We start from the raw sequence: 16232 nt of genomic DNA, 5'->3' as shown, positions 1-16232 counted from the left end.
TATGTGTCCACACCTACTGTGTGGTGTCTGCATGTCCTTAAAGTTTCCTGGAGCCTCCTGGAATGTGCCCCCACCATGGGCTTGTTGGATCACTGAGCTTTGGGCAGAAAGGGGGAATTGGTGCTGTCCCACTGGAGTGCGCTCCCCAGAAAGCACTGGGCACCCCTGAACTGGCAGTGGGGTCTGCATACCTGGCACTGGGTAACCCCTCAGCAATAGGTGTCCCCCCTGACTCCCAGTGCAGGACCTGGGACAGTACTGGGAGCTGCTGGGTGTTACTGGAAAGGGTGCAGGGAGCTACTGGGGGGATAGCAGAGGACTGAGGGACTGCATCTGCAGTTGGTGGGGCTGTAGGGATAGTGGGAAGGTTCTGATTAAGGAGGAACTAGGGGGATTGGGGGCTCATCCTGAGGAGTGGGTGGTATGGAGAGTGTCACCATGGCACCGGGGGGCGCACCAGGAGTATCGGAGCCGTGCTGGGGCTAATGGGGAGGGAGCACCGGGGGTCCGGTCTGGGGGTGATCCCGGGGGCGGTACCAATGGTCCGTAGTGTACCGAGGCAGCCTCGGGCGCAATCCCAGGGCAGCAGCAGTGGTCTTGGAGCGATCCCGAAGTTGATCCTTGGTACCCGCGTCCGGGGGCCACTGGGGAATGGGGAGGCGGAGTGGGACACCGGGGGCGATGCGGGGGGCGGCACCGGACATCTGAGGGTGATGCCGGGGATCTGGGGACTATCCCGAGGACAGTATCGGGGATCCGGTACCAGGAATGGGGAGGCGGCCCCGAGGGCCATGTGGGGGAGGTGTCGGTGGTCAGGGGAGGTACTGGGATTTGGCGTTGATCCTGGAGCGATCCCGGGAATATGGGGGGGGGGATCCCGAGGACAGTAGTGAGCTTCCAGTGGGGCACTGGACTGTGGAGGCAGCTCTGGGGATGATGCGGGAGGCATCCCGGAGATCTGGGGGCGATTCCGAGGCGGAACCAGAACCGTCCCATGGGCCCGGGAGGTCCAGGGGATTTGGAATCAGGCCCGGAGGCGGTGCGGGGGTAGATCCCAGGAATCTGGAGGTGATCCCGAAAATTTCGGGGCTATCTCGGGGGCAATATAGGGGGTCCATGGCGGTATCAGGAAAGGGGAGGCGGCCTCGGGGGCGACTCCGGAGGCGGTGCCGGGAATCTGAGGGCGATTCCAGGGGCGGTCCCGAGCCGGTCTCGGTATCCCCGCTGGCGGTTCTGAAGAAGACTCCGGGGCAGTCCCTCGGCCGGGGCTGGTGCCAGGAGCCACGGGCGGTGCCAAGGGCAGTCCCGGGGCGGAGCTGATCGCGATCGCGGTGCTGGTGTCGGGGCAGCGACGGAGCCCGGGACATGGCGGGCCTGAGCTCCCCGGAACCGAGCACCGGCCCCGGTCCCGTCCCGGCCACTCGCGTGGAGCTCACGGTGTCCTGCAGGTAGCGGGGCCGCGGCGGGAGCCGGCACCGAGGAGCGGGGGCGCGGGGAGGCGCTGGGAGGCACTGGGGAGCAGCGGCAGCTGGCGCGTTGAAAGGTGCTGGGAAGGCACTGGGTTGCACTGTGGTGTAGCGGTAGCTGCCGTTGGAGGGTGCTGGGACGCACAGAGAGGCACTGGGACACACGGGGGAGCGGCGTTTGGAGGGTGCTGAGGTGCACTGGGAGGCACTGAGATCCCCTGGGATGCGCTGGGAAGCATTGTAGAGTTGGGAGCCGCTGGCGTTGTAGGGCGCTGGGTTGCACTGGAACGCAATGAAATGCGTTGGGGGATACTGGAGAGCCGCAGCAGCTGGCGTCGAAAGGTGCTGGGGTGCACGGTGATGCACTGAGATCCCCTGGGATGCACTGGGAGGCACTGGAACGCACCGGAGAGTGGGAGCAGTTCGTGGTGTGAATTGCTGGGATGTACTGGAATGCACTGAGATGCCCTGGAAGGCACCGGGAGACACTAGGGGACGGGGAGCAGTCGGCATTGTAGAGCACTGGGAGGCACGGGGAGGCACTAGGGAGGCAGGCAGCTAGCGCTGGAGGCACTGAAATGCATTAGGAGGCACTGGGATTCACTGAGAGACACTGGAATGTTCTGGGAGGCATTGGGGAGCACGGGAAGCACAGGGAGTGTTGGGTATGGGGACGCAGGGGCACTGGGTGAGCCAGGGGTGCTGAGGGTGCGGGTGTATGGGGAACCGGGCAGGCATTTGGAGGTCTCTGGGACTGGGTGCAGGGAGGTCAGGTTTGGGGGATTCTGGGGATGCAGGGGGGGTAATGTTGGACCCTGTATCCCCTGCAGCCCCTGTATCCCTTGCCCACCCTGAAACTCCCTGGGCCACACTGCACCATCTGCATCCCTTGTACCCACTTGTAGTATGCAGCCCCTGTACCCTCCCTCTGTAATCTGAGGTCTCTCTTTGGTGTCCTGACATATAGTTGTGCCCCAACACATCGCACTCTAACATGTGTCATGCTGTGCACCCTGTGCAGATGTGTCTGTGCACCCCAATGTGTTTTGTGGGGCACATCTGGAAGTGCACCATAACACCCAAGCATGCCCACCAACACCTGGCCATGCTCACCAACACCCTGCTGCGTGCCCTGACACATGGTTGAGCCCCCCAGCACATGGCCCCCCAACATGTGGCAGACATGCTTTGAACCCAAAACCATGTCCTGGGGCACACTCTGCCACGCACCGTGTCACACAACTAGGCATGACCCAACATGTGGCTCTGCACCTCAGCATGTGTTCTGAACATCTGAACACATAAGGGATACACAGTCACAGGCACAGCCAGATGCTCACACTCACAATCACTCACACACACACACACACACATGCACACTCACACTCACTCCCCCTTGCCCCCCAGGCAGCTTCTGGACAGGGACACCTTCTCCAAATCGGACCCACGTGAGTGGGGCAGGGGGGATGGGGGTGTGTTTTAGGGTCTCTGGGGATGTTTTGGCTCTTGGTTGTTTTGGGGAGTCTCTGGGGGGCTTGGGGTTTCTGGGGGTTTTGGGGTCTCAGGGGATGTTTAAATCCCTGGGGCGATTGGGGGTCTCTGGGGGGTTGGGGGGGTCCCTGAAGTATTTTGGAGGAAACTGAGGGTTTGGGGGGTCTCTGGGACTATCAGTGCCTCTGAGGAGTGTTATGGCCTCTGGGGGTTTTTGGGGTCTCTGAGGTGTTTTGGGAGATCTCTGGGATTGTTGTGATTCTATAAGGCTTTGGGGGTCTCAAGGATATTTTGGAGGGTTCTGGAGGTGTTGGGAACTCTGGGGAGTGTTGGGATCTCTGGGGGTTTCGGGTGTTCTTTGGGGATTTTAGAGGTCTCTGGGGGATTTGGGGTGCCTCTGAGGTGTTTTGGGGGCTCTCTGGGGGAGTTTTGGGAGTCTCTGGGAATGTTGTCATCTCTAAGAATTTTGGGGTCTCTGGGGTGTTTTGGTGGGTCTCTGTGGGTGCCTGCCCCCCCTCCCCCTCTCCCCCTCTCCCCCTCCCCCCCTGTCCCTGCAGTCTGTGTGCTGTACACGCAGCGTCCTGGCAGCCACCAATGGCGAGAGGTGAGTGACCCAGTTGGTGGGGGACAGCTAATCAGCATGTTATGCTGTGCTCAGCTGCCCAATTGGCATGTTAGGTTGCACTCAGCCAGCTAATGAGGATATTGGGGTGCTAGCTGGCCAACCAATCATCAGCATGTTGGGGCAATGAGCAGTCAGCATGTGTGTGTGTGCCAACCAGATGGCCAGCCATCATGTCAGGGGTAATGGCAGGCAGCCAGCCAAGCAGCATGTAAGATTCTGGCTTATCAGCATGTTGGGGTGATGGGCAACTGGCCAATCAGGGTGTTGGGGTGCTGGGCAGGTGACCAATGAGCAGGTCAAATTCTGGCCAACCAGCATGTTGGGGTTCCAATCAGTTGGCCAGTCACCAGTGAGCAATCAGCATCTTCAGCTGCAGCACCTGGAAAATGAGCAGCTACCCAATCAATGCCAGGGGGCAGAGTGATCAGCCAACCAGCATCCTGGGGATCTGGGGAGCATGTTGAGGTGCTGGGCGGCCAGCCAGTCAGATGTCGGCATGCAGCCAGGCCCTGCTCCCTGTAATTAACAGGGTGTTAATTGCGGGCTAGTGAGCAAGGGGTGGGGTAGGGGGTGGGGGCAGCCCCACTGGCACAAAGCAGCACAAAGCAGCACCTGGGCCCGCCCCTTTCCCACGCGTGTCCCCACATGTGCCCCGGCCCGGGCTCACTTCCCGCCCTTGCCACGCCTCCTCTGCCCACATGTGTCCTTATGTCCCCAATCTCATGTCCTTGTGTCCTCATATTGCTGTGTCCCTGTTCCCACATCCCTAACCCCATGTCCACATGTTCTCACTGTGTCTCCATGTCACTGTGTCCCCATATCTGTGTGTTCCCATGTCCACATTCTCATCTCCCACTGTCCCCCATCCCCATGCCTCCACCCTCACTCCCATGCCCCCATTTTCACACATCCCTGTGTTCCCATGTCCTCATTTCCCCATGTCTCCATCCCTATGCCCCCATGTCTCTGCATCTCCATGTCCCCATACCACTGTGGCCACATCACCACATTCCTATGTCCCCATGTGCTTGTATCCCTATCTCCCATGCCCATGCTCTTGTGCTCCCATGTCCTGTGTTTCCATGTTCCCATCCTTATGCCCCCATGTCTCAGCATCTCTATGTCCCCATCTCCGTGTCCACACCACCTCATCCCCATGTCCCCATGTCCTTGTGTCTCCATGTCCCTGTCTACACCCCATGTTTTCCTGTCACCCCATTACCCCCACTGTCCCCACATCCCCCAGTTTGGCCGGACTGAGGTCATCGACAATTCCCTGAATCCTGATTTCCTGCACAAGTTTGTCCTCGATTATTGCTTTGAGGAGCGGCAGAACCTGCGCTTTGACTTGTGAGTGGCCCCTGTGGCCTCAGTATCACCCCCAGTGTCACCCCCCTGTCCCCCAGGATCACCCCCTGGCCACCCTGGCACAGCCCCCCAGAGTGTCCTTTTCCCCATCCTTGTTCTGTCCCCATTCCTGGACCATCCCTATCCTATCCTATCCCGTCCCGTCCCATCCCGTCCCATCCCTGTCCCATCCCTGTCCCATCCTGTCCCTATCCACATTCCATCTCTGTCCATTCCATTGTGTCCCTATCCCATCCTGTCCCTGTACCATCCTATCCCTATTCTTTTTTCCATCCCATCCCTGTCTCCATCCCTGTCCCATCCAAGGCCCCCTGTTCCTGTTCCATGCCCACATGTCCCCTCTGCCCCCAGGTATGATGTAGACTCCAAGAGCCCTGACCTCTCCAAGCATGTAAGTGCAGCATCAGTCCTGCTCCTCTGGCCTTCCTGGGATGGGCATCTCCATGGTGACACCCAATGTTCCTGATCCTGCAGGATTTCCTGGGCCAGGCATTCTGCACCCTGGGGGAGATTGTGGGTTCAGCCGGCAGCCGCCTGGAGAAACCCCTGACGTGAGCCCTCCTCTTTGCCCCCGTGTCCCTATGTCCCCAGTGTCCCCAGGTCCCACACCAGTGAATGTGAGCCCCTCTTGTGCCCCGGTGTGCCTGTGTTCCTCCTAGAGAAGCCCCTGACATTAACCACCCCAGCCCCAGTGTCTCCATGTCATTCCCACCCACCCTCCCCCGGGAAACCCTTTGTGTGAGCCTCCACTGTGGTCCAGTGTTCCCAAAGTCCCCAGGGTCCCCATGCCCCCCACTGGAAAAACCCCTGATGGTAGCCCCCCTCGGCCCCAGTGTGGGGTCCCTATGTCTCTGACCCAGGGAAGCCCCAAACTTGAGCCACCTTCCCCACAGATCCCAGTCACCATGTCCTCTCCCATGGAGAAGCCCCTGACATGAGTCCTGCCTGTGCCCCAGTGTCCCTGAGGTGACCATGTCCCCTTTGGAGAAAACCCTGGGTTTCTCCAAAACCAAGAGAAAAGGAAACTGGGAAACGCAGTGTACCAAACCCAGTGTGCCCATGTCTCCCCCTGGAGAAGCCCCTGACATGAACCACCCTGGCCTCAGTGTCCCCAGTGGTCCCAAAGTTCCCTCCCCAGACAAGTCCCTGTGACATGAGTCCCCACCCCAGTCCCCATGTCCCCATGTGTCTCTGGGTCCCATTTGGTATGCCAACAGTGGAACTTTGGCAGACTAGCTTTTTTTTTTTTTTTCAGGGGGGCGGTTGGCTTTTGGCAGGAAAGGGGTCTGGCCTTTTGGTGGGGTTTAATGGGTCTGGCTTTTTCTTGGGGTGGTGGCTTTTGGAGGCAATGTGGGTTTGGGGGATCTGGATTTTGAGGGATCTAGCTTTTGGAGGAGTCTGCATTTGGAGGGATCTCACAATTTTGCAGTTGGCTTTTTTAGGGGCATTTTGTTTTGTGGGAATTTTTCGGGGGGGGGGCTGGGGTTTCTTTTGTAGAGCTCCTTTTATTGGGGGGGGGGGCTTTTTCTTGGGCGGGGATCCCCTCCATCATCCTTCAGCATGTGTCCCTGCAGGATGGGGACAGTCACCATGCACCCCCGGGGCAGGAGACCCACCCCAGCCGCCTCCAACGGGTAAGTTTTGGGGTGCCCAGTGTGTGGGGAACACCCCCAGAACACCATGTGTGCCCCCGCCATGCTCACATCCCATCCCGGCAGTGGCATTCTGGGGAAGAAGTGCGGCACCATCATCCTCCTCGCTGAAGAGTTGGGAAACTGCCGGGTGAGCTGCAGCAGGGCAGGGGCGGGGGGATCTTGGGGACCCTGCAATATCGGGGGTGGCTGAGACACCCTAGCCCGCATCCCAGAGAAGAAGGCTGTCTATCCCCACACTTTATTCTGCCTATCCTGGATCCCTCCTTCCCTCATGGAGCAGCCACCCCGCAGGATACAACCTCTGAGGGGGGTGCAGGGTGGATGACCGCCCCCCGATTCCACCCCCCAGGATGTGGCCACCCTCCAGTTCTGCGCCAACAAGCTGGATAAGAAGGATTTCTTTGGAAAATCTGACCCCTTCATGGTCTTCTACCGCAGCAACGAAGACGGGACGTGAGCGACCTCCCCCTCAAAACCGCAGTGACCCTCTCACGCCTCATGGGAGGGCTCAGCCCCAGAACAGGACCTCTATGTCCCCATGGGCTGGCATTGGCGAGGGGTGAAAAAAAAAAAAAATCCTCACTGCACTGTAGGGGTGACAGACTGGGGGAGTGTTGGGATGGGGGAGTGACCCCCCTTGTGCTCCTCTTGTCCTCCCCCCAGTTTTACCATCTGCCACAAGACGGAAGTGGTGCGGAATACACTGAACCCTGTCTGGGCAGCCTTTGCCATTCCTGTGCGTGCCCTCTGCAACGGGGACCATGACCGGTGAGTACTGGGGGACTGGGACACCCTGCACCCCCTCTTTGTCCCCAAAGATCTCCTTCCCCCTTTTCTCCCCATCTAGGGTCCACTAGGGCATCCCCTTCCCTCATCTCTGTCATACCCGGGGATATCGGGATACCAGGATACCAGGGTCATACCCTGCACTCCCATCTCTGTGGTCCTCTGAACCCCCTTCCCCCCCCACCCATGGTGCCCCAGGATGCCGTGCAGCCCCATTCCCTGTCTCTATGGTCCTCTAGGACCCCCTTCCCCCTGTCCCCTCATCTCTATGGGCCCCCAGGAACCCCTTTTCCTTCTTTCCCCCATCTCCCAGGTCCTCCAGGAACTCCTGCACCCCGTGTCCCCATCTCTATGGTACCTCTGGACTTCTAGACCCCCCATCACTCTATGCCCATGGTACCCTAGGACCACCTTTCCCTCTCACTGTGGTCCCGCAGAATCCCTTCCCCTGTGTCTGTGGTACCCCAGGACCCTCTTTACACCCTTCCCCCCATCTCTGTGGTCCCAAAGACCCCTGCATCTCCTTCCCCATCTCTGTGGTACCTCTGGAACCCCTGCAGTCCTTCCACCCTCTCTGTGGCCCCTTGAGAACCCCTTCCCCCGATCTCTGTGGCCATCTGAGACCCTCAGAACCCCTTTCCCCATCTCTGTGGTACCAGTAGCACCCACCCCCCTTCCCCGGTGTTATCTGCTTTTGCCTCAGTTTACCCATCTGGGCAATGGGCATCACAGCTGTTGCCAAGCCATCCCCCCCACCCAATCCCAAAACAGTGTCACAAGCTGCTGCCCTGGCAAACATCTCCTCACGCAGCTTTGGCCCGGTGTTGGACGTTGCTGTGGCAACAATGGATAAAAATATCCAAACGAGGAGGAGAAGGAAGCAGGAAAAAGCCCACAGAGGCATCAAAACAAATCCCACAGGGAGTGGGGGGGTTGTGTGTGATGGGCCCCTGGGGAAGGGGGAGGATGGGATTTGGGGGTGTTGCGGGGTGTTGGTGACCCCCCTCCCCCCATGCTTTGCAGAGCCATCAAGGTGGAGGTATACGACTGGGACCGTGATGGCAGGTGAGCTGTTCGTGATCCTGGGGACCCCCTGGGGACCCCCTGGACCTGCACCTCCTGGTGACAGGGACTCCCTGAGTGATGGGGACCCCCTCACCCCTGTGTCCACAGAGAGATGGAAATCCTCCCCCTAGGTGATGGGAATCCCCCCTGACTATTTGGGACTCCCTGGTTGATGGGAAACTTCCTGGGCAATGGGAAACCCCCCATCCCCACACCCCTGAGTGATGGGGATCCCCCTGGGTAATGGGAACCTCCCTAACCCCACTGATGAAGAACCACTTGCCTTGCAGCCACGACTTCATTGGGGAGTTCACCACCAGCTACCGGGAGTTGGCGCGAGGCCAGAGCCACTTCAATGTGTATGAGGTATGGGGGAATGGGTACATGGGTGGTGGGGAGCACGGTCCTGCACCCCTCTGTGGGGGTCACAGTCCCACTGCAGCACCTCCAGGGGTTATGGTCCCCAGGGTCCCTCTCTCTGCTACACCTCTGGGTGCCAGGGTCCCTGTGTGTGTGTGCTACATACCCCAGGGTCCCCATGATGCAGTCCTGGGGTGTTACGGTCCCCAGAGTCCTTCCCAGCGTTGCACACTGGTGTGTCATGTACCCAAGGATCCCTCTCCTGCACTCTGAGGTGTCATGGTGCCCAAGGTACTCATGCTGCAGACAATAGAGGTTTACAATCTCTAGGATTCCCTGTACTAAAGCCCCACACTTCACCCCTGGGGTGTTATGGTTCCCATGCTGCACCCTGGCGTGTATCACCCACAGCTGCTCCCTTGAGGGTCCCCAGCCCCTGCCATGGTATCTCCAGCTACACTACAATCCCCAGGGTCCCCACATGCACCCCTGGGTGTCACAGCCCACCATGTGCTCTTCAAGGTCCTTCTCTGCACCTCAGCACAGTGCTCCCACTGCTGCTCCCCAGTATATTCTGTGCCCCCCTGTGCCCTGGGATGTGACAGTCCCTTACACTGCTCTCTGGGGCCTCCTGTCCCTGTGAGAAGCAGCCCCCTTCCCTCCCCTCCCATCCCTGCAGGTGGTGAACCCCCGGAAGAAGATGAAGAAGAAGAAGTACCTGAACTCGGGGACAGTGAGGATGGGGATGTGCAGAGGTGGGGGACACAGAGGGTGTGGGCACTTCCTCCCCTGAGACCCATGTCCCCACAGGTAACACTGCTTTCCTTCACTGTGGAGGCTGAGCACACCTTCCTGGACTACATCAGGGGCGGGTGAGCAGGGGGTCCCCAGCACCTCAAGCTGCACTTTTGAGGGTCCTGAACATCCCCAGCTCCTTCCTTGGGGGTACCCAGCACCCTAAGCTGCTCCCTCAAGGGCAGGGAATCCCCAACACTCCCAGCCTCTACTTCACTGGCAGGGGTGTCCCCCAGACCCTTATCTCCTCCCTTGGAGGTCTCCAGTACCACTGTTGCTCCCTCGGAGATGCGGGGTGGGGTGTTCTGCTAACTAAGTTGTTCCTCAACTCCTTTTGGGATCCCCAGTACCCCTAGTTTCTCCACTGGGGGTCGTCAGCACACCTAGCTCCTCCATTGGGGGTCTCAGCAACTCCACACAGATGCTTCCTTGGGGGCAGGCCATCCCTATCACCCACAACCACTTCATTGGTCATCCCCAGAACCCAGAATTGCTCCCTTTGGAAGTCTCCAGCACTTCTAACAGCTCCCTTTGGGGTCCCCAGCACCCCCATCTTCTCCACTGGGGGTCCTCAGCACCCCCACACAGATGCTTCCTCATTGGCAGGGGCACCCCAGTACCCCAAATTGGTCATTTGGGGGTCCCCAGCGCCCCCAGCCCCTCCCTTAGGTGAAGCATGGTGACAGTGCAGGGACACTTGAGGGTCCTCTGAATTGGGGGATGGGTGTACCCAGTCCAGCCTGTGGCCCCAGGGGTGTCCCTGAACACCCCCTGTGCCACCCCAATGCCACTTTACCCCCCAGGACCCAACTCAACTTCACAGTGGCCATCGATTTCACGGCATCCAATGGCGAGTAGGGGGTTTGTCCCCCCAAGGGGGGATTTATTTGAGACAGCTTGAGACAGTTGTAACCAGTTTAGTGGCATGGTGGTGTCATCCTTGTCACTGATTTGGGGACATGGTGTTGTCCTTGTAGTTGTGCTGGGGACATGGTCATGTCTCCCTTGTCACTGGGTTGGGGTCATGATGGCATTGTCCTTGTGGGTTTGGGGTCATGGCAGTGCTATTTTTGTCACTGTGTTGGTCCAAGGGTGTCGTATTTGTCACCAGCTGTCACTGGGTTGGGGATTTGGTGCCATCATCATTGTCATTGAATTTGGGACAGAGTGGTGCCATTCTTGTCACTGGGTTGGGGTCATGGCAGTGTCATCCTTGTTACTGTGTTGGTTCCATGGTGGTGTCATCCTTGTCACCAGCTGTCACCAGGCTGAGAATGTGGTGGCATCACCCTTGTCAACAAGTTTGGAGTATGGCAGTGTCACCCTTGTCACTGGTTTGGGGACATGGTGGCATTTGGAGACATGGTGGGATCATCCTTGTCTTTGTCACCATGTTGGGGATGCCATCATCCTTGCCACTGGGCTGGGGCCATAGTGGTGCCATGGTTGTGGGAATGTTGGCGGTGTTTTGGGGTGCTTGGCAGATTATAACAGTGCTGGGGAGGCTGTGGAGGTGCTGAGCCCCATGCCTGTGCAGGGAACCCCTCGCAGCCCACGTCCCTGCACTACCTGAGCCCCTTCCAGCTGAATGCCTACAGCCTGGCACTGCGGGCTGTGGGGGACATCATCCAGGACTACGACAGTGACAAGATGTTCCCAGCCCTTGGCTTTGGTGCCAAGGTCCCTCCGGATGGGCATGTGTCTCATGAGTTCCCACTGGTGAGGGGCCAAGGCGGGATAGGACTGTGGATGAAGGGTGGTGTCCTTGTCAGCCAGTTGGGGACATGATGGGATCATCTTGTCACATTGTTTGTGACACAATGGTATCATCCTTGTCCTTGGGTTGCGGCTGTGGTGGTGTCATCCTTGTCACTGATCTGGGGCCATGGCGGCGTCATCCTTGTCACCAGATTAGGAATGTGCTTGGTGTTCTCCTTGTCACCAGTTTGGGTACATAGTGTGTTTGGGTTGGGTCTGGACTGGGGATGTGCTAGTGTCATCCTTGTTTTGGGTTGGGAACATAGTGGCATCATCGTTTTGTCACTGGGTTGGGGCCATGGCAGTGTCATGCTTTACAGTGAGTTGGGAATATGTTGGTGTCTCTCTTGTCACTACATTGTGGGCATAGTGGGATTATCCTTGTTAGCATTTGGGGGCCATGGCACTACCATCCTTGTCTGTGGGTGGGGTCTGTGGTGTCACCCTGTCCATAGGTGGAGGCCTTGTTGCCACCGTGGTCCTGGTGACCCCATCACTAAGGTGTCAGAGGGTCTGTCTGACACAAGGGTCTGTCACACTGTCAGAATGGGGATGCATCAAACCCAGCGTGCTGTGGCATTGCGGGGGTGCTGGAGGCTTATCAGCGCAGCCTGCGCCGTGTCCAGCTCTATGGCCCCACCAACTTCGCCCCTGTTGTCAATCATGTTGCCCGGTAAGAGGGGCCCCGTGCCCTGGGGTGGGGTCCCTGAACCCCCCAGCGTCATACAGGGTTCCCCCAGCTCGGCGGCCATGGTGCTGGATGGGTCCCAGTACTTCGTCCTCCTCATCATCACCGATGGTGTCATCTCTGATATGGCCCAAACCAAGGAGGCCATTGTCAATGTGAGACCCTCGTGGTGGCACTGGGGCAGGTGGTGGCGACGCTGGGTGCTGGGGGTGGGGAGCCTGGGACCCTTGGGTGATGGGGGCAGTGGGGAGGGATTGAGACCCTTGAGGGGGTAGGAAAGGTTGGGGACCTGATTCTGAGGGATGGGGAGTGGCTGGGACCCTTTGGGTGATGGGGTGGGCTGGGATGCTGAAGCTGAGAAGGGAGGGGGTGGGTTGGGACCCTTGCATAGTGGAGGGGTGGGGAAGGGGCTGGCAGCCCTGGGTGCTGGGAGGGTGTATGGATGCCTGTGTGCTGGAGGTAGTGAGGAGGGACTGGGACCATTGAGAGGTGGGAAAGGGCTTGGTCCAGGTACTGACCTCACCAATGAGGGATTTGGGGGACCCCTTCCCAGCCCACCCAGCAGGGGACTTCACCCCCATTATTCCTGGGATGCCGTGGGTGGGACTGGTGTGTAGGGATGAAAAGGTGGACTGGGACATTGGGCAGCACTGGCATTTGGGGGGGCACTGGGACATGAGCAGGATGCACTGGGACAAGGGGATGCAATGGGTTTGGGATGCAACTGGATGGGGGGATGCACTGGGATTTGGAGGTGCACTGGGACATGGGGGGGTGGTCACTAGGAAAAGAGGGTGCCCTGGGGCTTGGGATGTATCTTGGAATGAGGGTGCAATCCCTGGCATTGAGAAGGGGCTGGGACCCCCAGGGTTTGGGGAGTAGGGGTGTCTGGAACCACTGGGTGCTGCAAGGGGGTTGGAAAGTTCCTGGAACCCTCCGGTGCCAGTGGGGAGGTCTGAGACCCTTGGGTGATGGGGGGTAGTGAGGGACTGTAATCCTAAGGGGAGGGGCTGTTGGCAGTCCTGGGTTCTGTGGGCAGGGGGGAGCAGCTCATTTGGTAACAACATCATTACATTTCATGGGACTCCCTTCACCCCCCCAACTCCCTCAGGCTGCAAAATTGCCCATGTCCATCATCATCGTGGGAGTCGGCCAGGCTGAGTTTGATGGTAAGATATGGAGGCAGTGGGGAACTAGGGGAAGGCTGAGGGATCAGGTGGGGGGTCCCTTGGCCACTGGAACTATGTATGAGTTGAATATGTCAGTATATGAATGGGCTCAGCATACTCCTGCAAGGGGGCTTGGGGGTTCTGGGTGTTGGGTTGAAAGGGACATATTGGGATCCCACCCTGGGGTGGGGGACACTGAGGTGCTGCTGACTTCCCCCCCGCATCACCCCCAGCCATGGTGGAACTGGATGGGGATGACATCCGCATCTCTTCCCGTGGGAAAGTGGCCGAGCGTGATATTGTCCAGGTACTGACCTCACCAATGAGGGATTTGGGGGACCCCTTCCCAGCCCACCCAGCAGGGGACTTCACCCCCATTATTCCTGGGATGCCGTGGGTGGGACTGGTGTGTAGGGATGAAAAGGTGGACTGGGACATTGGGCAGCACTGGCATTTGGGGGGGCACTGGGACATGAGCAGGATGCACTGGGACAAGGGGATGCAATGGGTTTGGGATGCAACTGGATGGGGGGATGCACTGGGATTTGGAGGTGCACTGGGACATGGGGGGTGGTCACTAGGAAAAGAGGGTGCCCTGGGGCTTGGGATGTACTTTGGAATGAGGGTGCAGTGGGACATGGGAGCAAGCATATTAGGATATGGGGGAGCACTGAGATATGAAGGAGACAATAGGATGTGAAAAGAGGTTTACTGGGAAATGGGGAGGGGATTGGGATGTTGGGGGTGTGCCAGGATAGAGAGGCAGTGCACTGTGACATGGGAGAGATGCACTGGGAAAAATGAGTGCACTGGGGTTTGGAATGTACCTCAGTGTGGGGAGGCACTGGGACATTGGGTGCACTGATACATGGTGGGGGCCTTCACTGGGAAAAGTGAGTGCGCTGACATTTGGAACATATCTTGGAGTGGGAGTGCAGTGGGACATGGGAGTTTATTAGGTTATGAGGGGCACTTTGGCATGAAAGGGGTTGGTACTGGAAAATGGAGGGGCACTGGGACATGGAGGGGCATGTACTGGGATATGGAGTTGCACTGGAACGTGAAGGGGGGTGTACTAAGACATTTGGCGGGGGGCTGGATGTGCAGGGGAGCCTGGGATGTTAGGAGGCAATGGGACATGGGGGAACGCTGGGACGTTGGAGTGGGACACTGGGATATGGGATGTGCCTGAATGTGGGGTGCACTGGGACATGAAGGAGGAGGGTATTGGGGAAGGGGGGTGCACTGAGGAATGAGGGGAGCACTCAGATGTGGGACACACTGGGACATAAGGTAGGGTGTGCGGACAAATGAAGGGGGCACTGGGGCACCGGGATGGACCTGGATGTGGGGAGCAGTGGGACATGGGGGGGTACTGGGAAATAGGAGGGGGCACTGGGATGTGGGGGCTGTGGGAAATGGGAGACACTGAGATATGGAGAGGCCCTGGGGCTTGTGATGCACGTGGATGTGGGGGTGCCCTGAGACATGAAGAGGGATGTACTGGGAAATAGGGAACACTGGGATGTGGGAGTACATTAGGGCATGGGGGGGCACTGAGTCTTAGTATATACCTGGATGTGGGGGACACTGGGACATCAGGAATGGGGAGGGGACACCGGAGCTGCTGTGTGTGAGGCACACAGTTCCGGGGGCTTCCCAGCCCTGGACTCCCTCAACTGCTCTGCCCCCCTGTGCCTCCCCAGTTTGTTCCATTTCGTGACTACATGTCGGGGGGTCCCGGTGCGGGGCTGAGCATGGCAGGGCTGGCACGGGAAGTCCTAGCTGAGATTCCTGACCAGCTCCTCTCTTACATGAAGGCACGGGGCATAAAACCCACCCCCATCCCTCCCATGTCCTCTGAAACCCCACCACCCTGACTGCCCACCAACATACCACGTCCCCTCATCCTACCCCAGGACCCTCTATCCAGGGACCAAAGGTGGCCATACTCTGCCAAGGATCTGGGACTAGGGGTCCCTCTCCTCCCTTCCACAACCTTGGGGTCCCCCCCTGATCTGGGGTCCCTTCCCCAATCCGGGTTCCCACCACCACACCCACAAACCAACTTTTGGGTTTCCCAGGGGGATTGGGATGGTGTTTCCCGAGTATTCTTGGCCATGGGACTCCCCCCTATGCCCATCCAGGACTGTCCTGCCCCCACAGAAAAGGGGCAGGGGGTCTTCGCCATCCTGACCAGAAAGCTGGGGTATGCAGGAACCTCCACCAAATGTGGAGTGCCCCCCTAGGGTGATGCATGAACCCTCCTAAGACACCCGCCTCCCCAAATCCATGGTCCCCCCCCAATTTCCTGGGCTGATCCCAGTGGGGTCCCCAGTGTTTTGTGTTCCCCTATGCCATATTGCATGTGTCTATGTGGGTTTGTACTGAGTTGCCTTAAATTGCAATAAATTATTGTGGCTTTAATTACAGCCCACTCCTCCGGGATGCCATGCCCCATCATCTCCCTTAAAAGGGGCCCTGCCCTGGCTGTATGTGTAACCTCCCCGTGTGTGACCCTCCCCAGCTGTGTGACACCTCCCAGGACTGTGACAACTCCCCTGCTCAGCTGTGTGACTCCCTGCCTCCAACTCTGCCGCCTCCTGATCTGTGATCCCCTCCAAGCTGTGACCCCCTGCCCACTGTGTCACCTGCTCAACCTGAACTCTCCCCACCAAGCTCTGACCCCTCCCCAGCTGTGTGACCCTCCACATACTGTGTGAACCCCCTCAAATGTATGACCTCACTGTGTGTGTGTGACCGTCCCCCAGCTCTGACACTCCCCAACTGTGTGACAGCCCCCATGTCTAATATCCCCTGGCTCTGATACCCCTACACAGTTTAACCCCCACCCAGGCTTTGGCATCCCCCTCAGCTCTGAACCCCCACCAGCTGTGTGACAGCCACCCACTGTGTGATACCTTCTGACTGTGTGCCACCCCTCCAACTGTATGACCCTGCCCCCAGTGTGTGACCCCCAAAACTGCAAATACACAGAAACCACCG

The 16232-nt window shown here is 58.7% G+C and overlaps 1 protein-coding gene across 2 annotated transcripts; it reads left to right on the top strand.

Moving 5' to 3' along the window:
• Window positions 1-1212: 1212 nt before the first annotated feature.
• LOC102099906 (copine-5) lies at window positions 1213-15665 on the top strand. 2 transcript variants are annotated; one of them, XM_005530252.2, is made up of 21 exons: window positions 1213-1448; window positions 2874-2914; window positions 3515-3561; window positions 4829-4932; window positions 5302-5341; window positions 5425-5501; window positions 6525-6584; window positions 6669-6732; window positions 6955-7058; window positions 7269-7373; window positions 8415-8456; window positions 8747-8822; window positions 9496-9549; window positions 9627-9688; window positions 10415-10461; window positions 11149-11330; window positions 11915-12042; window positions 12110-12212; window positions 13169-13226; window positions 13460-13533; window positions 14933-15665. In XM_005530252.2, the coding sequence occupies exons 1-21, from the start codon at window positions 1366-1368 to the stop codon at window positions 15104-15106; spliced, it is 1725 nt and encodes a 574-aa protein (XP_005530309.1). In that variant the 5' UTR covers window positions 1213-1365; the 3' UTR covers window positions 15107-15665. The 2 variants fall into 2 exon arrangements, with proteins under 2 accessions (XP_005530309.1, XP_087923311.1); XM_088067185.1 differs by lacking the exons at window positions 1213-1448; window positions 2874-2914; window positions 3515-3561 and having other exon boundaries at window positions 4435-4932.
• The last annotated feature ends 567 nt before the right edge of the window (window positions 15666-16232 follow it).

Source organism: Pseudopodoces humilis, chromosome 26, assembly GCF_049639895.1.
Source record: "Pseudopodoces humilis isolate 2021_Gansu_Grassland_sample_001 chromosome 26, ASM4963989v1, whole genome shotgun sequence".
NCBI classification, from domain to species: domain Eukaryota; kingdom Metazoa; phylum Chordata; class Aves; order Passeriformes; family Paridae; genus Pseudopodoces; species Pseudopodoces humilis.
This window is presented reverse-complemented; position numbering and strand designations above follow the sequence as displayed.

Coding starts and splice junctions, on each gene's coding strand:
- LOC102099906 (XM_088067185.1), top strand. CDS start 4,505: ATGTCCTCATTTCCCCATGTCTCCATCCCTATGCCCCCATGTCTCTGC. Junction 5,342..5,424: donor GCCCTGACCTCTCCAAGCAT/GTAAGTGCAGCA, acceptor CTGATCCTGCAG/GATTTCCTGGGCCAGGCATT. Junction 11,331..11,914: donor TGTCTCATGAGTTCCCACTG/GTGAGGGGCCAA, acceptor TCACACTGTCAG/AATGGGGATGCATCAAACCC.